This window comes from Mirounga leonina, unplaced genomic scaffold, assembly GCF_011800145.1.
Source record: "Mirounga leonina isolate KUSES-001 unplaced genomic scaffold, KU_Mleo_1.0 Mir_101529, whole genome shotgun sequence".
Taxonomy (NCBI): Eukaryota; Metazoa; Chordata; class Mammalia; order Carnivora; family Phocidae; genus Mirounga; species Mirounga leonina.
Genome location: NW_023270143.1, coordinates 20,174 through 46,642, shown reverse-complemented (window position 1 = coordinate 46,642; position 26,469 = coordinate 20,174). Strand labels below are relative to the sequence as shown.

General features: G+C 47.7%; 1 protein-coding gene across 1 annotated transcript; it reads right to left on the bottom strand.

Annotated features, from left to right (window-relative positions):
- Window positions 1-680: 680 nt before the first annotated feature.
- On the bottom strand, window positions 681-24,153 carry GPR173 (G protein-coupled receptor 173). Its single transcript, XM_035030807.1, has 2 exons — window positions 23,445-24,153; window positions 681-4,754 (listed from the first exon to the last, which is right to left on the bottom strand). The coding sequence occupies exon 2, from the start codon at window positions 4,656-4,658 to the stop codon at window positions 3,537-3,539; it is 1,122 nt and encodes a 373-aa protein (XP_034886698.1). The 5' UTR covers window positions 4,659-4,754; window positions 23,445-24,153; the 3' UTR covers window positions 681-3,536.
- Window positions 24,154-26,469: the final 2,316 nt, after the last annotated feature.

The window sequence follows — 26,469 nt, the reverse complement described above, 5'->3', positions numbered from 1 at the left end:
CTCTTCCCGGCGTTTGTCCCTGTGGCGAACCGTGATGTGGCCACCGGGGCTAGGGTTGCCCTAAAGGAGCCTGGAATTTAGAAACCTAGGACCTTTGATTTGGGGCCAGAGTTTGACGTGGCGTTCTGCATCTCTGCAAAATGGCTCTAGAAATAATCACACACACGAAAGTAACTTCCTCTGCGTCATTAAAATGATTGTGATTCCTTTCGTCCGCCAGATTTTTCTAGGGTTTTCTATCTCTTCGTCCACTCGATACTTGCCCTCCTTCCAATCCTTTCCTCAGTGTATGCCATTTTTAATTGCATTTTAGATTTTGGGGGGTCAGATTGATGGTCTTTCCTGACGCATGGTGGTGGGGTTCTGGCTTTGGTCTGGGATTCACATCACGGGTGTGCTCCTCACTTTGTAGCCCTAACCAAATCACTGCCTCTCTCTGAGTTTCGGTTTCCTCTCCTCTAAATTGGGCATCCTTAAGACACGTAGGAAACTGCCCATTGCAGCCTTTCTGTGGTGGCAGGAAATTGGAGGCAACCTAGAGACCCATCACCAGGGGAATGGATAAGAAAAATGTGGTATATGTAGAAGATGGACCACTAGAATGAATTAGATCTACGTACAGCAACAAGGCTGAATCTCTCAAGAACAGAATGTTGAGTGAAAAAAGAAACAGAACAAGATTTATAGTACAACACTGTTTATGTAAATCAAAACACATAACAATACCATATATTTTTCACAGATACACATATATGTAAATAAACACATGAACGGTGAATTGGAAGGACATACATTAAATACACGAGAGTGGGTGCCTATGTGGGAGGGGGTATTGGATCAGGGATGGGTGATGAAGGGGAAGAAACAAAACAAAACAAAGAATAAAAGGGACCCGCATGGGCCAACGATGATGTAGTGTGCCAAGAACTGAGGAGTATGGTCAACTCAATTCTGTGCACCTGAGAGAATAAGTAAATAAATAGTAAATTGAGTGCCCAGGGAGCAGGCTAGCTGGGTAGACTCCCAGGCTTAGGTTTATCCCCCCTGTAACATCCCTCCTCTGAATTTAGTCAAAGCTTACCAAGGTCCCAGCGGTATACAGTGGACTCTTCAGAAGGGCTCCCATCCCCGACTGAGCAGTCCCTCCAGAAGCCATTACTTTGTAGGGGGCATTTTCGAACCCTGTTAGTTCCCCATTCAGGTTTGATCCCCAATTCCCAGTGCCTATTCTCCAAAGTGGTCCACTTTCAGGAACACCTTGTTTGCATTTTGGAGAGGAGACTAATACAGGAGTTGGAATGGTACCCGGGGGCTCCAGGCTTTGGGAAGAGATGGGGTTCTCAAGTATCCTGTCCCCCCATGTTCAGAGCCTGGGCCAAAGGAGGAAGATTTTATGGGATGGGAGTCTACCCTCTTGCTGCATACATACGTATGGTTTTAAAATTCTTTTCTCCAACCACTCTACTTCCTACTGCAGGCACATAACTCTAGTTTGTCTCCTTTCAATTAGGTGCATACATGTACGTGTGTGTGTGCGCCATATGTCTCCACATACAGGCATTTGCTCACATGTGTGCACCAGGCAGTGGTGCCTCCCCACACAAAGTCACACAGACACAGTCCCACTTGACCATACCTCCCCACATGTGGTCATGCAGACAGGACACACACACACACACACACACACACACACACAGAGTCAGAAAGAGAAAACATCCAATATAGCATTGTTCTTTTCAGTTTTCCATTTACAAAATCCAATGGTGAATCCAGGCAGTTAGAAAAAAGAAATGGAGGAAAACCCTCCAGAATGTACCCTACCTACTCCCACCCCTGTGGTTCCCCCCCACCCCATTCCCTGGGAAAGGCACCCCCATCACTATCACTGAGAGAACAGGTACCCTCCACCCCAGCCTCTCAGCCACTCTGGCCTGCCTTTCCAGGGCCACTCCACAGCCAGGCTCATTCATGTCTCTCCTGCCTAGAGTGCCCTCCCCATTCCTCTAGGGTCAAGGCTTCCCCAGTTCTGGGGCTGTCGTGGGGGTAGGGAGGGAGCTTAGGACAACGGTTTCTATCAGGAAGGGAAAGGGGGTAGATAAATACAGATCTCCCCCTCCCCCAGGAAACGAGAGGGGGACAAAAAATCCGGGCAAGGCCAGGCAAAGGAATGCCAGCTTGGCTCACCAGTCCATAAGAACTGGCAGTGATGTGAGCCCAGAGTGGACTCTGCCCTGGGAGGGAGGCTTGGGCTCTCCCACCTGGAGAATCTGGCTGCAGTCTGCTCCACTTTGGGTGGAGGGAGGAAGGGGGAGAAGGGCTGTTCGGGGGAAGGAAGTTGGGGGCTGAGGGCCCAGAAGGCCAAGGGCTACCAAGAGGGGCTTGAGGCCCCCGAGGCTTGAAGGGGACAAAAAGAGGTCAGATAGGAATGGACTCAAGTCCACAGTGCCTTGGAGCTTATATCACTGTGTGTTATACCAAGGCCACCCCCCAACTTTTCATCCTCAGGAGAATAGTGTGAACCCAGGAGACAATTCTGGGGTTGGTTCTGCTCTGACCCCAGGTGCTGGGATCCAGTTACTCTGGGGAGTTTGGCTCTCTCCCTACACTTCCCTGGGGGAATGCTCCTGCCTGTATGGCACCCACATCAGCCCTAGTGGGGCTGGAGTGGATTTCCATCCTCAGGAAGAAGAGTTGGGGGCTGGGGATCCAGGAGGCAGCTCGAAAGAATGCAGCCAAGTTCGGGTCTCTTCAGCTCGAGGCGTGCAGCTCACATCCCGTTCTTCACCTAGCCTGGGCCCATCCCAGGGGTCCTTCTCCCTCCCCTCCTGGCTTCTTGAACAGATGCTCAAGAAACACTTGGGAGGTCTGGACATGGTGGGGAGGGACAGGAAACCAGGCTTGGGACCAGGGTTAGCTTAAAACAACATTGCACACAACATAGCAATTAAACGTCTCTGCTCCCTGGGGACCCAGCACCCCCTTTGGTCCCGGTTGTCAGCAGATGAATTTCTCCTTAAACATCCAGCCCTTGCTAAAGGACTCGGAAGGGGAGGGTGCATGGGAGCAGAGGGGGCAATAAGAGCTCTGGAAGTCTATTTTACAGAACAAATTTCCCACTTCTGGACTATGTCAGAAGGAGAGACATTAAAGCAAGAAAGCCTGTCTCCTCAGCTGTTAGTAGAAAAACCTGCATTCTCAGTCTTAGTTTCTTTTTCTGAATTGTCACTTCTGAGAGAGAGAGGATGAAAGAGAGAGAAAGAAAAAGAGAGAGAGAGAGAGAGGAAAGGAGAGAGATTGTAGAAGTGGAGGAGGCAGCGGAGACAGGCCCCACAGCATTAGAAACGCCTCTTTCCCAGTCCCCCACCCCAGTCTCCAACCCTGGGGAGCTGTTGGCAAAGGTGCCTCGATTCCGGGTGGTTCGAGGGGCTAGGGCTGGAGCTCAGAAAGGCTCCTGTATGGGGCCCACCATTCCCTTACTGCTGGCCCCATCACGGTAGCCATGACCTTCTCCCTGCCTGTCTGCCTACCAGCTTGCTTCACATGACACAGTAGGGTTCTCTGGGAGCCGGGGCACCTCCTGTGCCCCAGCAGGGGGCGTGAGTCCTCAGGCACTTCTTGAGGTCCTTGTTGAGCAGGAAGCAGACGATCGGGTTGACAGCAGCCTGGGCGAAGCTCATCCAAACAGCAGTGGCCAGGTAACGGTGGGGCACGGCACAGGCTTTCACAAACACTCGCCAGTAGCAGGCCACGATGTAGGGTGACCAGAGGAGCAAGAAGAGCAGTGTGATCGCGTAGAACATACGGCCCAGCTGCTTTTCACCCTTGACCTCGTCCATGCCCAGCAGCCGCCGGCTGGCTGCGTGCCCATTCTGCCTGATACCCAGCAGGGTTGGTGGCATGGGCCCACGGCCAAAGCCAGCGATCCAGTTGGCAGCAGCCTGGCCAGTGGCCCCAGGGCCATGGAATGTCCAGTTCTGGCTGATGGCGGGCACCATCTGCACTGGCTTCATCTTGCGGTGACGATACTCGAAGAGGAGCAGCTTGCCATAGACAGCATGTGTAGCTGCCATGAGCACAGCCAACATAAGCATGAAGCCCAGCGTGTCATTGGCCTTGAAGTAGCGATGCTCAAAGATGCACTGGTCCTCCTCGCGGATAAACTTGTAGGTGCCCACATCAAAGACGGGTGGGAAGGCCATGGCCACAGACAGGGTCCAGGCCATGCAGATGACAGCTGCGCATGTCCAGAGTGTCATGCGCTTGGCATAGAAGCGGTGGTGGGCGATGGCCATGTAGCGGGTGACGCTGATGCAGAACAGCATGAAGGCCGCATGGAAGCAAAAGAGCACGGCCATAAAGGCCACAATCTTGCAGCTGAGTGCACTGAAGGTCCATGAGGAGCCGTGGCGCACAGAAGCCAGCACAAAGGGGAAGCAGACGGCAGAGCGTATGCCATCGGCCAGGCACAGGTCCAGCAGAAAGTAATAAGGAGCCTTGTGCAGGGCACGCTCCTTGAGCACCAGCAGGGACAAGATGGCGTTGCCCGCCAGGCTTACGCACATGATCAGTCCCAGCAGCACCAGCTTCACGTAAGCTGATGCCGATGGTGGGGACAGTGCGCCGCTCACCTCTTCGGGCTCTCCGGTAGTGTTGGCCATACTGAGGGCGGGGGCTGCTCCCAGCCCTACGGGATCAGCCAGTCCGGTATTTGATGGGCCCTGGGGGACTCCATCAGTTGTCCTGTTGGGCTGCACCTGCAAATGGGGATAATGGGGGAGACGCAGACAGAGAGAGACAGAGAGATGCCGGCAGGAGAGAGCCAGAGAGAAAAACGTGGACAGAGGCACAGAGACAGAGTGAGAAAGGAGAGAACAAAACAAAAATGGTGACAAAGATATAAATGGATACAAATTGAGAGGGAAATGGGGGAATGAGAATGAGAAGAGATAAGAAGAAACAGAACCAGAGACAGGGAGAGAGGGAAAGGGAAGACAGAGATAGAGATGGAGAGAGAAAGAGAGGGAGAGAGAGAGAAACACAAGAAAAAGAGACAGCGAGAAACAGATGGAAAGAAAGGTGAGGAAGAAACAGAAAGGGCAGTGTTAGTGGGTCTACACGGTCTCCGCACTTACTCCCCGGCTGGTGTCAGGCCCTGCCCCTGGCCCACTACTCCTCCTACCCCCTCCCTGCTGGGGGAGGGGGCTGCTTCACCTCTCTGGATGTCCTCCATTACCTGTTTCCTCCCTTGGGGGGGTCTGTGGGGCGGGGGTGTTGGTGCGGCTCTTCTCCCCCTTTGCAAAGCCCTAAGGTTATGTTCTTCAAACTTTTTTGACTGCTACCCATAGTAAGCCAAACATTTTACATCACAACCTGGTACACATACACATACGTGCCCACATAACTGAACCAAAAGTTTCACAAAACAGTACTGATCCTATGTGTAATGTACCCCGTTAGTTCTATTCTATTTCACGATTTTTTGTTAATGCTGGTAGCCACCCATTAAATGAGCTTTTTTATTCATGATCAGGAATGCGCTTAGCATGCTCAAGAAAGAGTGGGAAGACCAGTGTGGTTGGAAAAGGGCGGGGAGGGCAGACAGTGGTAGAAAGTGAAGTCACAGAAGTGTCTGGAGCCAGACTGTTTAGGGCTGTGGGCCATGATAAGGACTTGGGTTTTTATTTTAAGTGGGGCAGGGAGTATTGTGAATATAAAGATATGAGTGTGCTTGTGTGCATTCATTCATTGAAAAGCGATTTATTGAGCATCTACTGTATGCCAGGCACTGGGGACACAGCTGTGAACCAGATAGAAAAGGATCCCTGCCCTTACGGAGCTGATATTCTAGATGATAAGGAAGATATATAGGTGAAGTATAGGAGGTCAGATGATGATATGTTCCTAAAAAGAAAAGTAAAGGAGGGAAAGGGGATAGGAAGTGCTAGGGGTGGGGGAGGTATACTTTTAGATGAAACGGACAGGGAAGGCTTCACGGAGGCGGTGTCATCTAAGCAAAGACTTAAAGGAGGTGAGAGTGAGCCATGTGGTTATTGGAGGGAAGAGAAATCCAGGCAGAGGGAACAGCTAGCGCAAAGGCCCTGAGGTGGGATCACACGTGGTGTATTTGGGAAGAGCAAGGGGGCTACTGTGCAGGGAACGGAGTGAGTGATCAGAAAGCAGTGGGACTTAAGGTCAGAAAGGCGGTGAGGCCAGATCATGTAGGCCATGGTGAGGACTGACTTTTACTCTGAGAGGGGAGCCATGGGAGCAGAGGTGAGATGTGATATGACTTGGGGTTGAAAAGGATCCCCCTCGCTGCTGTGGGGAGCACAGACCAGGTGGGGCAAAGGTGGAAGTAGGGAGACTACACAGGAGGCTCCTGCAGTAATTCAGGTGAGAACTAATAGCACTCTGTGTCCCTTGCCCTGCTTTATTTTTCTTTGTAGAACTATCTCTTCTCATGCACTATATAATTTACTTAAAATTCAGTTTATTGCCTGCCTCTCCCTATTAGAATGAAAGCTCCGCAAGGGCAGGGAGTAGAGACTCAGATACTCTCCTCTAGAAGAGCAGTGCATAGCACAGTAGGCCCTCAGTCAAAGGCTGTCATATCAATTGGCTGAGGGACTAAAGGGGCTGGTGGCTCAGGGAGGGCTGCCTGGAGGCATCCAGGTGGGATTTGCTGAAAGGCAGCCTGGGCAGTACAGGAGTGGGAGGGCATGGGCCAAGCTTGGGGGGAGGGGAACAGGAGGGTTCCTGGTGTGTGTGAGCTGGGGGCTAGCGGGGGAGGAGTGTGATAACGTAACATGATAGGTCCCAGAGGGAAGGAAGCAAGCTGGAGAAGCTCAGAACTACTGTTGGGGCTGGGATGGGCTTGAGGTTGAGGGACATGGGGCTGAGTGGAGCCTTTCTACCCTCTCCCTCCCAGGAAGTCACCCCTCGGTATTGTTTCCCAGCTTGCTCCAACCTGGCCTGCCACAGCCACCAGGGGCCAAGCTTTTTTGATGGTACCCCGAAGTCTCAGACACAGTGCCAATAGGCCATGAGAAGGTGCTAGGGCAGGGGCTTGGGAGACGTGGGGTTGGTGGGCCCCCTTTCAGCCCCCTCAAGGCCTGATAGCTCCCACAGAACTGTGGACCAGCTGACCGCTGGGTGTGTGTAAATTTGTACACACATGCACACACATACTCCTTAGCCTTGAGGGGAAGCAGGGGGAAAGCATTAGAGACAGAGAGAGATTGAATATAAAAGAGAATCAGAGAGACACACAGAGAGTGACAGAGGAGAGAGGTTTGCGAGAGAGAGACAGGCATAGGAGGGAAAGGGGGAGAAATAAACAGAGAAAGGGGAGCAGGCCTTCCACACAAACAGGAAGAGACAGAAATAGAGACCAAAAGGAGAAGAGTGAAAAAAAGAGAGACACACATAGAAACAGAATAGAAAGAGAAATAGAGACAGAAAAGTAGAGCCAGAGACAGAGACAGAGAAGGAGGGAGAGAGAGAGAAAAGTGACAGAGACAAAGGGAGAGAGGGAAGGAGGGAGGGAGAAAGAGAGAGACAAAGACAGAGATAGGAGAGGGATAATGCCAGGAAAGAAAGAGAGAACAATAGAGAGATAAAGAGACGGGCTGGGAGAGAGGCAGAGATAGAGACAGAGAGAAGCAGAAATAAAGATGGAGAGGGAGACACAGGGAAACACACTAAGATCCAGAAGGCAGATAATTTGTAGCCCAGAGTCTCAGTGAAAGCAAACCAAACCAAACCAAAAAAACACACACTAAAATGCAACAAAACAACACAAAACAATAGCAGCAAACGAACAAAACCCTGGTGTTGCCTGTAAAGCTGGGGCGACTCTACAAGTGAGGAGAGGGTTCTTCTGAGCAGACTGGCAGGCCCAGCTTGGGCCCGTCCCAGGCTAAAAGTGTGAGCACACGCACAGAACACATACACACCTGCGCGTGCCCAGACGCCCTCAGAAAGATACGCAGCTATACACAAGCTCACACAGACACATAGACTCCTGCTATGGAGACCTAGGGACAGCAACCGGCTCACACACAGGGACATGGACTCGCACGCATGCGCACACACGGCATAGGGTCTATGGGGCCTTCTTCCGCAGGCACAGTGTATACACCCTGTCTAAACCGGTGCATCGTCTTCAACAGAGACGTTACTGCCCCCTAGGGGACATTTTGGAAAACCGCAGGAGCATTTTTGGTTGCCACAACGCTGGGGTGTAGGTCGTCCTTCTAACATTTAGGGGTCCAGGGCAAGGATGCTGGCCATCCAGTGATGTGTGGGGCAGTCCCACACAGTCAGCATGTGTCCCGAATGCCCTAGGACTTTGGGTTTGTAATGAACCGAACCTTGAACCTAATAACTCTATTTCACATATAAATACAAATTTCCCTCTAGTTTAATATAACCTGAATTACTCAGGAATATAGCTGTCAAGTAAGTCCAGAGGAGACTGCACTTTGTTTGGGGGAGCACTTTCTTTGAGCTGTCAACTATTTCAGAAAATCTCACCCCTAGGCCTTTGCCTGTCATTTTCCTGCACTTTGAGCAAGGGGCAGTTTCTGATTTTTCCCCTTCCAAATCCACATTTATTCCTAAGATGTTACAAACCTCTAACTACCTTTTTGAATTTCCTGGGGAGTGCCATGCCCAAACATTCACATATCAAAATACAAATTACTACCTTATAAATCACTTTCTTTTAATTAATTTGTATTAGAGTTAATACAATATGCATGTCGTATGAAATACTATATGGGTTTTCTTTTGAAATTATATGTGCAGAGAGATTATATTATCTAAGAACTTCATGTCTAGTAAAGGGGTGTTACAAAATATGTTACATAAAAGAGGGTGTTAGGTATGAGAGGGCTGACAACTGATCATATACACACACTCAGACACACACGCACGTGTAATGGCTCATAAACCCACAATTAAAACTCCCCTAACACACACACACATACACGCACACACACAGATGAACACTCAAATCCTGACAGATAGATACACATATGCAAACCTACTCATACAGAGACTCATACATACAATCTACCTGATTATTCAAATCCTCCCACATGATCAAACAAACTTCTGTGACACAGGCATGTACACGGTGGCATACCTATATCATCACATACAAATACTGTTACACATAATGACACTCAAAGTCACTTGCATATGCCACCATACTCACATGCACTTGAAACCTGCCACATGCATACACGCACACGTATGTACACACAGACAGAACGCCCCTCAGATATCCACAGATATATTTGTATGGAGAAAAAAACAGACAAGCACAAACTGCTCACATATACACACATGTACATACTCTAACACACGAGGCTGACTGATCCAAACCCTTTCACATAAATTAGGCACACTCACCAAAACAGACATGTACATCCTGGCGCAGGTACACAGATACCCATTCATGTACGTACTCACTTATGCAGAGAAGTGTACCAGCTCCAACACACCCTCCCCTGCAATGTGCAAGCATAACCAATCACAAAGAGAAAAACTGCCCATGCATACGAACACTCCTGCACACACAGACAAGGGTACACACACAAGCTTGCTCACATTACTTGATATACACTCACCGCAACAGCTCTACACCCAGAGACAAACCCGCACACCTGCACATACCAGCCGACTCCTTCAGGCACAGGTGGAAACATTAGCAGAGCTGTTTGGCTGGTGGGCACCTGCCACAGCAGGGAGCCAGACCAAGAGAGGCTCTAGGGGGTCAGAGAGAGGTTGTAAATGTTTGGATTGCTTCCTGTTGAAACATCCCAGATAGTCTGATTATTACTTTGATTGCCACTCCTGCCCATCAGTGAGGTTTTTTTGGTTTTGCCCATACATGTACAACACCTGTTTTTCTTTTTAATTTGACCTTATTTAAATTTTTCCACAACTTTTTTTCTACAAAAATAGTTGCATGACTGTTGCTATTATTATTATTATTATTATTATTATTATTATTATTATTATTATTATATGGTAGCAGGCATTCCTAAAGAGAGTATAACTATTTTGTTAATTGCCCTAATTGTTCCTTCTTTATAGAAAACCTTTTTTCCGGGTGCCTGGGTGGCTCAGTCGGTTGAGCGACTGCCTTCGGCTCAGGTCATGATCCCAGGGTCCTGGGATCGAGTCCCACATCGGGCTCCCTGCTCTGCGGGAAGCCTGCTTCTCCCTCTCCCACTCCCCCTGCTTGTGTTCCCTCTCTCGCTGTGTCTCTCTCTGTCAAATAAATAAATAAAATCTTTTTTAAAAAAAAGAAAACCTTTTTTCCTTCTAGAACATTTCAGATACAAAAAAGTAGAAAGAGGGACGCCTGGGTGGCTCAGTCGGTTAAGCATCTGCCTTCGGCTCAGGTCATGATCATGATTCCAGGTTCCTGGGATCGAGTACCACATTGGGCTCCTTGCTCAGTGGGGAGCCTGCTTCTCCCACTGCCTGCCGCTCCCCCTGCTTGTACTCTCTCTGACAAATAAATAAAATCTTCCAAAAAATAAAAAAAGTAAAAAAAGTAAAAAAAGCCCTGTAATGAACGTCAGTGCACCCATTGCCCAGATTCATCAACGATCAACCCTTAGGGTCTTGTTTTGCCTATAACCTCACCCACTTCCCCCACTTCCAGAGTATTCTGAAGCATAGCTATTACACCATTCATCCATAAGTATTTCACAGTGTTTCTAAAAGGACTCTTTTAAAAACATTACAATATAATTTTTATTATTTCTTGGTTTATTTACTGATTTACTTGCAACTGGCTTTTAATATTAAAAATTAGCCAAATCTGATTCTTCGTGGGATTTCATAATTTATTTCAGAATAAATTATTACCTTTTGTTTTTAGGTAAAAATATTTGTCAATAAAAGAATAAAGCCTGACTGTGGTTGAATTGAATTGATTCATTAAAGGGAAAGTTAAGCCTTTAAGGCTTTGTTTCCAGAGTGCTGTTCTCTTAAGAATGCAGAAGACCTCAAATTTGCTTTTTTTAAAAGTCAGTTTTCAGAAGTCACTAAGATCTGCTGGCCCCTTCAATACTTCATATTCAAGTAGATTTAATTTTTAAGATATTTCTTTTCCCATCAAAATGGACTTTTTGATTAAAGCTGGAAAATCAGGAGACTCACAAGGCAAACACAGTCTCCCTCCAAAAACTCCAGGATCTCCCTAATTTAAGCAGTTTAATAAGGATTGTCCCAAATTTGGATCCAGCTGCCAAGTAAGCCCTCTCATCCTCAACCTATATGTCCGATTTGTGTGGAAAAGTTATCAAAAGAAACTTCATACTGGGTGTTATACGCAACTGATAAACACTACATCTGAAACTAATGATGCACTATATGTTGGCTAACTGAATTTAAATTAAAAAGATTTAAAAAAAAGAAACTTCATTTCCCAGTAGGCTATGTTGGTCAACTGGCCATGAAACACTCTCACGAAGAGAAATATTTGGACTTTTAAAAGCATCTCAAAATGCAAATTAAGAAACCTGGCTCTTTTATGAGATGGGTTAGAACATTCTTTTTTCTTTTTAATTTGGGTTAGAAAATTCTTAGATGGAGTTCAACAAGCTAGTGACAGGATTGCATGATTAACAAGTAAAGCTAAGATGCCCCTCCCAGTAGTATCTCAGCGTTCTGCCAGGAATGTTCTAGCAGTCTGCCAGGAAATTGTCCACATCATATTTGGGACCAGTGAAGTAAAAAGAACAGGAAAGAGGTCACTTTCAATTATTGCTATTAGCAGACACAGTGATGATGGGTCAAAGGACCACTGAAATGACACTAACTCAGAAGACTGTTGAATCAAAAGGGTTTTCATTTTATATTGATGCATCTCTAGATGTTGATTAATTGTGCTCAGTTCAAAGTACTTGTCAGAGAGCCCGAAGAGAAATGCAAGAAGCACCAAAATAAACTAAGGTTGAAATATTCAAAGTGATACATGAATATTTTCTAATATCGTGGATACTCTGCATTAGTCTGTGGACTACTGAGATGGCATGAAGTTTACATCTGGAATTTGTTCTGAAAATGCCGAGATTCATGCACCAAGGAGCACTCACCTATAAAAGTTTACCTGTAGGTCTAATTTCCACAGTAAATGATGCTAGGTGAATTTGATTAAATCCAAGGTACTACCCACCCGTGTGTTGGATTTCTGTGAAGCTTTGGGATCAGTACACTTTTCTCTATTGTTTTAAACCTAAGTGTGTAAGGATTCTGTAAAAGATTTATGAGCTAAAAGAAAATTTTCAGCATTTTTTTGTGAATGATTCTCATTTGCAGATTTGATGCTTACTCATTTCAACAAATGGCTCTTTGAGCACATGAAAAAAATTACATCAAAAAATTTTTAAGACACTCAAAAATATATGAAAGTATACTGTCAAGGTTTATGGATTCAAAGCCAAACTTCAACTTAGAAGTGAGGTCATGTATGGTTCCCTGGGTGATAATTAGTTGGTGTTATTAAGTTGACTACTAAAAAAGACTTATTAAGATGAGTAGAGCAATGTCTGTGTCTACTTAGGGCAAAAGTTTCATCAATTATTTTGAAATACTCAGAATGAAAATTTTTGGTTGGATTCAAAATGCATGTGCATTTGTTACAAGAAATTTCAACATCACATTTGATTGAAAGAAAAGAAGTGTTAGATTTTAAAAAGGATCCTATCGGGCGCCTGGGTGGCTCAGTTGGTTAAGCGACTGCCTTCGGCTCAGGTCATGATCCTGGAGTCCCTGGATCGAGTCCCGCATCGGGCTCCCTGCTCGGCGGGGAGTCTGCTTCTCCCTCTGACCCTCCTCCCTCTCATGCTCTCTGTCTCTCATTCTCTCTCTCGCAAATAAATAAATAAAATCTTTAAAAAAATAAAATAAAATAAAAAGGATCCTATCTTTGAAGCACAAAATTCAAAGACTATGAATTATCCAAGTTCTGATTATTGATAAGAAAGGAGTTTTAACCAGTAACCCTCTCCCCCCCACCAAAAAAAACCTCTTTGGCCATTTGCTGCCACCTAGTCATGCAAGCAGTTTCCTGTTGATGATGACCACCAAGAGACAGAAGAGATCATTAGCTATTTATTTCGAGCATAAAACCTGGGTCTCTGCCTGGCCATGGCAAAAACAAGTGAGTTATCAAAGGGAGGTGAAACAGGGATGAATAAGCAGTTAGTTGTTGCATTTCTTAAGAAAGGTTGGTATGGTGTGAAAGTGTCAGAGAAACCAAAATGGTACCTGATGACCCCAAAGCTAATGCTTTTAAGGTGAGCTTTGCTGACCTGCAGAATCATGCAGCTATGTGTCACACGTTCAAGCTAATTACTGAGGACATTAAGGCAAATGGTGCCCGCACAACCTCCACAGACTCGGTCTTACCTTCATCAACAGGCTTTTCAAGATCAAGAAGTAGCAGGTCACAATAGAAGTTTATATCTGTGTCAAAAGTACTAATGGTTATTTGTTTCTTTTGTTTTCTTTGGGTTTTTACCAGGAAATACAATAACTTGATGTAGAACATTGATGCTCAGCACAAACTACTTTACCAAATCATGATGGAAATGTCCATAAGGGAGTCAAATTACCCTAAAATAAATAAAGGCAGTCACAGTCAAAGGCTCAGGAGTGGGCATGAATGCTGACCATTACAAATTTGCACGAGTCAATAAAAGTTATGTTTCCAGAAGTGAGTTCAGTGTGCTATGAAAAAATCCCGAAAATGTTTTACTTGAAAGTTGTATACAAAAAAGTTGTATACAAATTCAATATTTAATAACTCCCCTAAAACTTTGCATTTTTTGTTTTCCTCATCACAATTTGTATAATGTAAAGAAATGTAAGGAATTTCTTTTCGCCAAACCCCAGTACCCCTAAATCCTCTTCAGTTTACTTCAACGTGCCATATAGATATTTCACTTTTTCCATGTGCCAGATTGGGAATGCCCTAAGACCTTCACATCCAGTTACATCGCAAAGACACTCTAGCACACATGGAAAGATAAGTGCACACAGGAACACGTGTACATCAAGATTCAAATTTGCACTCACATCCAGACTTACACCAGCTGATAAGCACAATCAGGTGTATGTGCACTGGTACACACACACACACACACACACACACACCTCTTCTACACAGAAAGTTAGGCATGTGTGTAGATACCCACCTACCGGCAAATCATGCAAAGATATATGAAACACACACAAACATACACACATACAGATAACCACCCTTCATTAGAAATACAGGCCTAGGCAGAGAAAAACTCACCACACACATGGGCACATGCAGACACATACACATACAAACCAAATCATATGGACCTGGGGTGCCTGGGTGGCTCCGTCAGTTAAGCGACCAGCTCTTGATTTTGGCTCAGGTCATGATCTCAGGGTCATGGGATTGAGCCCCACTGGGGCTCTGAGCTGGGCGGGGAGCCTGCTTAAGATTCTCTCTCTCTCCCTCTGCCCCTCCTCCCCCCACTACTGCACTCTCTCTCTTAAAAAAAAAATAACAAAATCATATGGACCTACATGCTTTCAGACACAATCATGCATGCATAGACATAAGAACTGACATTCACACACAGGGTAAGTCCGATTCACATCCTATAGATCCTCCCCGACCCCAGGCTCTTACATTAAGAGATTATAATCCACTATTTTATGGAATACTACTCAGTCATCAAAAAAATGAAATCTTGCCATTTGCGACAACATGGATGGAACTAGAGGGTATTATGCTAAGTAAAATAAGTCAGTCAGAGAAAGACAATTATCATATGATCTCACTCATATGTGGAATTTAAGAAACAAAACAGAGGATCATAGGGGAAGAGAGGAAAAAATAAGACGAAAGCAGAGAGGGAGACAAACCATAAGAGACTCTTAATCATAGGAAACAAACTGAGGGTTGCTAGAGGGTTGCTGAGGGGATGGGGTAACTGGTGATGGACATTAAGGAGGGCACGGGATGTAATGAGCACTGGGTATTATATAAGAATGATGAACCACTGACCTCTACCTCTGAAACCAATAATACATTATATGTTAATTAATTGAATTTAAATAAAAAATAAATAAGATCCACTACCTTATACGAACCTTGCCTTGGTACACACACATTATACACACAGTACAGACATGCTCACACATACTGGCTTATCGCTCAGGTTCACTGCCATGCACACAGAGGCAGGCACGCATAGACAGAGCAACGCAGACTCACGCATACATAACCATATGGCCACCAAGGCTTATAAACACAGACACAAACCCTCAGATGCACATACCCATTCACACCTATGCATTCATTTCTACAACACAAATACAAAGATCCTAGTACAAGGCCATATGGACACAAATCCTTTATACACACACATCATCATCATATATAAACCTGGATATTAACCTTCCTACATGTATAGACTCAACAGGGATTGACGTGTACACATCTACATCCTGACTACTACAAACCTGTTTACATCTTCTGATAAAAACATACTGGTGTGTGTGCGTGCACACATGCACACACGCTCATATATGCAGCGTACCAGCAACACAGGTAACATCTGCACTCACGGGGACACACATCACCACAGATACAGATGTGTGCATTCATACACCCAGATGTACACTGGGAAATACACACGCGTGGCCAAACCCCTCCATTGACCTCCTAGACACATACTTCCTTTCTCATACACTCAGGGTTTTATATACACACTGGGACACATATAAGTATAAAGCTAGTTTTATGTACAAAAACACTCACATACACACAGAATCAGCTCACTTTCTTACACATACACACGGATACAGATAATGGGGCAAATATGCACATAGAAACGACTCTGTTGCATTTGCAGATGGACACATACTGTTACTTACACACCAGGCATGTCAATAATTGTTGTACTAGGTAACGTCTGATATGGCACAGAGGACTTATTATGTGCCAGGCACTGTCCTAAGCACTTTCCAAATATTAACTCATCTGATCTTCACCCTATGAGATAGTCTTATTACCCTTACTTTACAAAGAAGAAACGGGGGCTTAACTGAGATTAGGTGACCTGCCCAAAGCCCCACAGCTAATAAATGGCAGAACTAGGATGCAAAGCCAGAGCCTGGCTCCGGAGACCTTGCCCGCTGAACTTACTCACATGGAGAAACACACTCATCTCACACACACATACAGATTCACACCACTCTAGCACAAACACATGCACACACAAGCCACGTACCGATAGCCACACCCATGTGTGGCTACACAAACATGGATTTGCTCAGCACATACACAAACATGGATGTGCTCACATTTACGGGCACTCTAGCAGAGGCATATATGCCCTAGGAAAGATATACACATTCCTACACACACCCACAATCACACACCCCACCCAGACACACCCACACTATCAAACACACAAAACACCCAGATACACCACCTGCGAACCGTCTGGATAAATCCACACTCACGTGCAGATACACCCACAATCTCAGATTCGTTCCCACACCCAAACACTCTCATACACACTATGTAGATATGCTCACATGCACACACCCTCACCCAGATACACTCACACACCCCACACAGATGGACCTATATACTCTCTTTCACACACCACCCAGATATACCCTATCTGTCTCTCACACACCAGCCAGAGAGATGCCCACAGTTCTTACTTAGATACACCCACACTCACACCCCAACCCAGATAGGTGCACATTCTCTTTCTTACACACACCATTCAGACACACCCACTTTCACACACATACCCAATACTGATACAGCCACACTCTCACACACATCCCATCCTCATACACACACACACACACACACTTCAAATACACCTACATTCACAGCCACTCCACCCAGCTACAGCCACACTTATGCGAACTCCCAACTCAGTACACCCACACTCTCATATGCAACATTCAGATATACTCAAACCCATAGACACCCCTAACCTAGAGCCCTCATATTTGACCCAGGCACACCTACAGTCTCTTTCACACATGGTATCAAGACACACACCCGCAATGACACACACACCATTCAAAGACACTACACTTACACACAGCCAACCCGGATACTCACACTCACAAATTCCCAACCAAGTACGTTCACACACACAGATACCTACACATTATCCAGAGACACCTGTTCACACACAAATCCCATCCATATACACCCATATTTTTCTCTCTCTCTTTCTCTCTCTCACACACACACCCCAAACACAGTCCCACTCACACAGCCCAACCCAGATACATCCACCCTCTGAAACATATACACCATCCAGATTCATCCCAAATGGACCATTGAGATACACACACACATCAACTAGATACACTCTACTACCATCTAAATACATCTGCATTCACACAAACACATCCCACCCAGATATATCCAAGTCTCACACATACCATCAATTTATCCTTCCCCAAACACTCCACTGCCCAGATACATCCATGCTCTCATCCCCTCCACACCACTCAGATGCACTCACACTCCAAACACACACTTTCCACCCAGATATGTCCCCCAAACTCTCTCACACACCCCATCCGGTTATAAACACCCTCACACACATATCCAAGTACATACACACCCAGATACACAACCAAAGCTCTTACAATACACCACCCAGATATACCTTACTACACATTCCACCACCCAAATACACCTGTGCTTTCACCCACCCACCATTTAGATACACTCATATCCAAACACACTCTACCCAAACTATACCCACACACTGTCTCACACCCAGCCCACATGTACCACTACACTCTGTCTCACACACCATCCAGATATATCCACACCTCACACACATGACATCCAGATATACCTGCTCACATCCCCCAACCCAGTTAAATCCAAACACTTACAACCATCCAGCTACACCTACACATTCCTCCCACCAGATAACATCTATGCTGTCACATGCCCACCACACTTAGAAACACCTGCACTCTCTTTTATACATACACACAATCCAGATCCCCCTCTCTTAAACACCATCATCCAGAATACCCACGCTCCACACACCTAATGCAGATACACCCACACTCTCTCACACACACTACACACACATCTCATCCACATACACTCCCACACACCATCCATAGATACCCCAATTATATGTACACTCACACACATCCCCATCATCACCCAGATGTGCCCAGATTCTCTCTTACACACACACCCCATCTAGATATATTCCATCACACATTTCCACTGCCTAATAGACTTATATGCTCACCCACCCAGACACCATCCAGATATACCCATACTTAAATGCTCCCACCCCATCACACCCATACTCCCTCATGTACACGCTCTACCCAGAAACACCCATGCTCTCTCCTAACACAACACAGATACATCTACACTATAAAACACATACATCATCCAGACCCCCACTCTCTCTTGCACCATCCAGATACACCCATACCCACATATTCCTCAAAAACACATAGTTTCACACATTCCCACCCAGCCATACCCAAACTCTCATACTATCCTCCACTCAAATAGGCTGATGTTCTCACAGGACCTCACAAATGCACCATTTACATGCACCCACACTCACACTCACCCCTCCCAAATATAGCCAAATGTCTCACATACATATCTTACCCAGACTCTCTCTTACATGCATACAACTCAGATCCCTTCCCTCTCTCTCTCTCCCCACCCTCATTCTCTTACCAAATATACCACCTTCTCCACACACACACACACACACACACACCATACTCTACCCAGATACACCTTTACTTATACATATACATTGACATCTAGATTTCTGCCTGGATGGCATAGTTTGGGTGCTCTCCGTGAAAACCATTTGCCAACCTTAGACACATATAATGCCATTTTGTCCTGGGCCTTCAAGGGTGGGGGGATGGGAAGCGAGGTCTTTGGGTTTCAAGAAATCCATTTCTAAAAGGTCACAGGCCCCCTTCCCTAGGAAGACATCAGCCATGATTGGTTCCTACTTCTTGAGAGTGAGTGATGACAAGAATTATCCTGAGACACCCTCCCCCCACCGCCCCGCAAAAGCCCAGCACATGGTTGAGGCCAGGGAGGCCCCAGAAGAGGGTCATGGATTGCTCAAGTGTTAGAGCTCGCCATCCTGTAGGGTATCTACCCAGAGCCGGCTATGGTCTAGCAGGGTGCCACTGAGTCTTAGACATGCACATCAGTACATGCTGGGCTGTGCACACAGCATCACACAGACTCGTAAGTACCCTCCTTTATCACTCCCTCGGGGATTAGACCTATCTGCATAGGCCCAAGGCCAAATGTCTCTCCCTCTCACATACAGACCATCAGACCGGCACATGCACAAATACCTACACTCACCCGTACGCATAGGCAAACTCACAGCAGTGCACACTCACGCTGCACTTGGTCCCACGCCTGCACATCCATTTACTCTCAAACATAGACGTACATGCATCGCACACATTCACGTGACATAACGCCTACGAACGACCCACATTCACTCACAAACACAGGTGTACACACAGGCATACTTCCACATGTCCACGGACAGGCAGACTCAACATCACACCCCATGAGACAACGAACAAACAGGACATACAGAGGTGAGCTCCCAAATGTATACACACACATACCCAGATGTGACCACATAAGCATTTGCACACACACTCACGTGTGGGTGTACTCATGTACATAAACACCCATTGACCTGCTTGTCAACGAGATGATGTATTCATATACAGACGTTGTAATACACACAGACATATACATACAACTGGGAGTGGACACCCATGAGCACATTCACATGCACACAGCTGTGTATATCATTCATTCCTATATGCACACAACCAGACATGGAGACACAAATGTACTTACAAAACACACTCACACAATCATAATGCACACCATGTGTGTTCAACACATGTTCACACACCCATATGAGAAGCCATGCAAACAAATGAAGATTCATTTATATTTAAATTCTCAGATAGATTTGGACACAAAGCTATGTTCACACACATGCACACATGGAAGAACAGTCACATACTTATACATCTGCACAAGAAGTGATAACACTTAGCGCATACACATGCAAAGACATACACACACAAACATATGTATGGCATGCAAATTCAGCCACTTACACTGTTCTACGATGTATGTTCCAGAATAAATACAAACACACATATACAAATAATTAGAACTACACAGACTGGTACATTCACACACCTGTCCATTCAGACAGGCACACACAGGCATATTCTCACACACACACACACACACTTAGATGTATATGAACACATGGGCAAATATAAAGACATGTTCACTCAAATGCACACACAGCCAGATGTTCACACATACTAGCATATACACACACGTACAGTCATGATCACTCACAGGCTTATCCACACTCACACATTCACACTTGTACTCAGAAATTCAGACAAAATACATATTGAGGTATGTGCACCAGGTATTACGAAATCTAGTTATTCGTGCATACAACCAGACTTGCACTCACACGTAAGAGTGTACCCACAAACACAATCAGACATGTACCCAAATGCATTCTTTCACCTATGCACACAGCCTTTTGTGCATGTATACAGAGGCATAGACCCCCCCCAGAGCCATAACCATACACAGAATCAAATGTGCACACAATGGCACACAAAATATGTTTTCATGCACAAAACATGTATTCACACACTCCCCCCCATACACAATTAGTTCTCTTTATATGAGGGTGATCATCTACACTAACACTTCCCTAACCAGAGTGAACCCATAGGTCTGTCTACAGACCTATGTACTCAAACACACACACAGACATACACACAACTGAAAATGCTGGAGAATCCACATGGACATCAACACACGGACCTACTCAGACACATACACGCCAGACATGCCCACACAGAAGCATACTGACACACACAGACCCTCCCATACATGCATGGACACACACACACACGCCCTCACACTCACAAACACACCATTTAGATATACCTACACTCATGTGCACATATAGACACACACAAATGTACACAGATAAGGCTAGACATTCATCTAATTGGGCATGCATACCCAGGCACTCTGAAACCCTCATACTCATATGCATACAACCAGACATGGACACTCAGAGACAAACTGATACCACACACATATACAACTAGACATTCAACAGGCCTGTTGGCTCACAGAAACAAAATCTGACCCAGCCTCAGAATCAAACATGCCCATTTGCTCACCCAGACAGACATGCAAAGTCATACCCACTCCCCTGTACACACACAAGCCTATCCAGACACTCACACACTTGCACACACCATCGTGTGGTCTGGTTCACACACAGACTCATATACATCCATAATTCCCACGGACAGACACATATGCTCACAGACTGCACATGCTCACAGTTACACATATATACCCACTCTCAGGTCCAGGTGCCTCCAAACCACAGCCTGGGTCCTCTCCCTTCCACACCAAATGCTTCTTCAGAAAAGTCTACTCTATACCCCAAAGCCCTACCCCTTCCAACCCTCACCACGGGGTCTTCTGGGTCTCAGACTCTCCCCTCCTCCTCCTCCTCCCCTGGCCTTAAGGACCCTCCTCCAGCCACCCACCCCTCACTCAATGTTCCACCACATCTCCACACCCAGAAACCAGCCAGCAGACCCCACTGTCCCCCCCAGTCCAGGCTCTAGGTTAGCAAATCCCTGGGACCCGTCCCCCCATGGGTCTGACTGCTGCATGGGCCACACCCCAGCTCTACCCGAAGCCCTGCGATCTCAGAAGCTTCAGCCTTGTCTCCAGGCACTGCCAACCACTGACCACAGGCCCAACTCTTGCCAAGTCTCCCCTCAACAGGGAGACGCCTACATCACCAGGGCCAGGAATGCTGCAGGCTGCAAGCCAGGCCTCTGCTAGCTCAAGGGAGCTCAAGCCTGTGTGTGTGTGTGTGTGTGTGTGTGAGTGAGCACACACACGCGCGTGTGCACAGGGGCAAGTACAAGGAAAGGAGACTGGAGTGGAGTGGGGGTGGGAGGTTCTGCCCATAGCCACCACTTATCACTCCCTACAAAGGGAGAGTGACAACACTGAGCTGTTCCTGCCTCCCCTCCACTCCCCAACCCCCATTTGCATACCCTGGAGAAGAGGGGCCAGTCCCTCCTCCAAATAATCAATAACAATATTAATCATGAATAATCAGCAATATCGACCATGAGCTTTGCTGATACTGTCTCAGGGCCACTACTATGCACATCCTTTACTTGCACGCACCAACTCATTTAGTCACCACACACGCCCATGATGGAAGGGTTACCGGTCTCTTCGGTCTCTTCGACCGATGGGAAAACTGAGGTTCAATAAGTGGCACACTCTCACTCAAGTTGCAGAGCTAGTAGTTGGGGGAAGCATCCCAGGAGAATCCACGTTCTCCATGTATCGGGCTTTCCTGCCCTTCCAGACATAGGGCTCACTGGCCACTGGGCACAAGGCCATAAGATCTGAGGGTCCCAGTCACAACATGGGCATGTGAAACAGATAGAGAGCCTTGGATGGAGGCTGGGGCCCACCCTGTGGCCCCTGCAGGTTGTGTGGCATGGTCCTGGCCCCCAGGTCCTGGTTCCAGCCCAGGGCCTGGAAATGCTTGCCACCTCCACCCCACTTTCCCTACAGCGGCTTCCTCCCCCCGGGGAATCACAGCAATATCCTCAGTGGGGAGGGAGCAAAAGTCTGTGCTACCTGTGGGGAGAGACAGGGGAAAGTAGAAAGGAAGGGAAGCAGAGAGGGAGGGAAGAAGGAAAGAAAGAGTGGGGGGTGGTCTGGGCTGGGATCCGCTTCTCCGTCATGTCTACCCACCTGCCTGCTCTCACACACAGACAGAGACACACATACCCTGCATGCAGGCCAAGGAACCTGGAGGAGAGTGGAGGAGGAGGGAGAGGGGGAGAAGCCAGCTGCAGGAGGCTGAGCCTGCCCAGGGTGCAGGCGCGAGAGCCACTGCCGGGCTCCCAGGCATGCCTTCCATTGCTAGCACACAAGGGAATATTAACACAGCCTCATGCCCCAACGCGACCATAATGATAAAAACAGACCCTGTGTGGGGAGTGGGGAAACAGGTGGTAGTTCCCTTTCTCATGGGACATTTGGGATTGAGGAAGATGGAGATGGCTAGAGGACTCTCCAGGCTTGGGTGCCCAAGTAGTCCTTGTGATGGAGTGGGGATGGGGGGTTGGGGACACACTAACCGAGTCAGAGAGAGACAGAGCATGGCAGTGATGGAGACTCTGAAATTTGTGTGGGGAGACAGAAGAGAAATCTCAGCCCCCCCATCCTGGGTGGAGGGATGCTGACTACTTACCTGGGCTCTCTTAGCAGGGCTGTCTTGGAATCCCGGGAGGGGGCTCAAGCTGTCTCACCCAGGATAAATCACAGCCCAGGCCACATTGTGGGACCCTCAGTGATCTGGCGGCCAGTGACACTCCTGCTTCTGTTGCCGTGGATACAGCAGTCGGGCTGGTCTAAAACGCAGACATCAGGGGAAGCAAGCACCGGAGGGGTGCACCGGGCAGGGCTGGGGGCGTTGGGGAACACCAAGTGGGCAGCACACAGCCTTGGGGTGCCCAGCTAGCTGGCAGTTGAGGGTCCAGGCAGGTGCTTCCCCCACTACACACTCCCACCCCCATCTTCATGCCACCGCCAAGCTGGGAGGGGGGCCAGCTCTGGCCCCTACTATCCGTCTGCCCGCCTGGCTGCCGGTCCCCCCTCCCCCCGCCCCGTCTGCCTGCTGGCCGCCGCCTTTTGTCCTCAGAAGACACGGTCCCCGCGGGGCCTCTGCCAAGCCTCTAGCAGATGCTCAGGGGCCAGGGCTCCTCTCTGGGAGCACTCTGGCCATGGCCTGGGAGAGCCCCAGGTTGGGGGGCTCTCATCCAGGCTCACCCCGCTCCCCAGGCCTGGCGGGGATGGGGAAGAGGTGCAGGTCCACAGCCAGAGGCAGCAGCAGAGGTGGTGTTGGGGAGGGGATGGACGCCAGAAAGAGGGGGTGGGGTGGAGAGAGAGGCTGGCCTGATAGCTGTGTCCCGGGTTTTAGATCCGGGTTGAGGAGGGTGGCTCAGAGCATCCGAGGTGGGGGGGGTCCTGATGCAAAACGGGGGCACAGTGGGCCTGCCGGAGGCACGCTCCTGGCCTGGGAACCACCCCAGCTCACACAAATCCAGGTCCCAAGATGTTGGGGATCCCCAGCCTGGACGGGGTATCAGTGGGGAGCCCAGGGCTTTAAGCTGGACCCCACCCGGCCTGTCTGTCCCCCCCTCTCCTCGATTTGCACGGTCCCTGCCTCAGGGGCGGGCGGGGGAGGAAGGCAGGCAGGGAGGGAGAAGGAGGGAAGGAGGGAGGCTGAGCAGGCAGGGAGACTCCCAGCCGCCAGCCGGGTCCTCCCTGGGGCGGGGCGGGGCGGGGCGGGGTGGGGGCTGGCGGGGCTGGGGAGCCGCGGGCTCGCGGGCTGGTCGACTGGGTGGGGATGCTGGCGTGGCGGCCGTGCTGCCAGGACAATAGCTGGCTGGGGAAGTCAGACTCCGGCCTTTCTGAGATGCTTGAGGGAGGCACGCGGGGAGGTGGGGAGAGGTGGCCAAGGGGCTGCTGAGAGAGCAACTCACCTGGGCTTACAAGTGCGGAGGAGGCAAGGATAGGGGGCCGGGGTCGGGTCGGGGCGGAAAGGTCCTGCGGAAGTTTCTCAAAAGCTTTGGGATGGGAGGGATGCTTAGAGCTCCGCGAGGTAGGATAGATAACCTCTTTTAGAATGGGTTCTGCGGGCATTTTCCCACCAAGGCCTGCGGGCTGATGGCAGGAGAGGGGCAGGGAACGCTGCTCAGCCCTGAACAGCCCCTCTCAGGACACGTCCCGGGCCACCCCTACTTTCTCTGTGCCAGTAGACAGGCACATACTGATACCTAAGGCCATGTTCCAGGACAGCGGAATGGGACAGGTGAGGAGAAAGCTTAGTAGGCAGAGATTTGAAGACAAGGGAAAAACATATTTCTGTCCTGAATGTATTAAATTGGGACCAAATGATGCCGTAGTGGTTCGCTAATTCATAGCATTCGAAAACTCCAAGTCTCTCCATAGAAACAATTTTCTTTTTTTTGTTGTTTCCTTCTCTCACCCATTGGCTCACTCTTAAACATGGCTTCTTGCTAAGCCCAGTGGTGGGCACTGGAGATACTGGTGAATCAGACTTGCTTTCTGCCCTTAGGAAACTCTTGCTGTGCTACCAATCCGTGGTCCTGCAGCCCACCTGCATCCGAATCCCCTGCAGAGCTTGTGAAATGTGGATCCCCAGACCTACTTCCCAGAAATACCAATCTAGGAGGTTTGAGATGAGGCTCCAAAACCTGTATTTTGATAAGGCCCTCAGGTGGTTATTTTTATGCTTACGGAAGTTTGGACACCATGCTTTGGAGAGGGAGAAAAAACCATGAGTCAAAGATAAATTCACAGTGGAAATTAGCAAATATTTTGAACTGACTGATAAAGACAATATTATATTTGAAATCCTGTGGGGAGCTGCTAAGGCCATGCTTAGAAATGTATAGCCTTAAATTATATATTATTTTTCAAAAGGTGGCAAATCCATCTCAAAAAGTTAGAAAAAGCAAATTAAACTTAAAGAAAGTAGAAGGAGAGAAATAACAGATAAGAGTAGAAATCGACATGGGAAGCCTGGGCGGCTCAGTTGGTTAGATGTCTGCCTTTGGCTCTGGTCATGGTCCCAGGGTCCTGGGATGGAGTCCCACGTGGTCAGGATCCTGGCATAGTGGGGGACCTGTTTCTCTCTCTGCCTGCTGCTCCCCCTGCTTGTCCTCTCTCTCTCTCTCTCTGACAAATAAATAAAATCTTAAAAAAAAAAAGAAATCAACAAAATAGAAGAAGAACTATTACAGAGAGGATCAACAAAGCTAAAAGTTGGTTCCTTTTTTTTTAAGATTTTATTTATTTGACAGAGAGAGAGCATGAGTGGGGGGGGGCGGCAGGGAGAGGGAGAAGCAGGCTCCCCACTGAGCAGGGAGCCCGATGTGGGGATTAATCCCAGGACCCCGGGATCATGACCTGAGCTGAAGGCAGATGCTTAACGGAGCTCGATCCCAGGACCCCGGGATCATGACCCGAGCTGAAAGCAGACGCTTAATGACTGAGCCACCCAGGCGCCCCTAAAAGTTGGTTCTTTTAAAAAACTAGAAAAATGATAAACCACTAAAACTGATCCAGAAAAAAGTATATAGAAGGCATATAACTAGTAACAGGAACAAAAGGAGGAAGTACGATATGGGTCATGGATACATTAAAATATAAGACAGTATTATGAAGAACTTTATATGAGCAAATTTGAA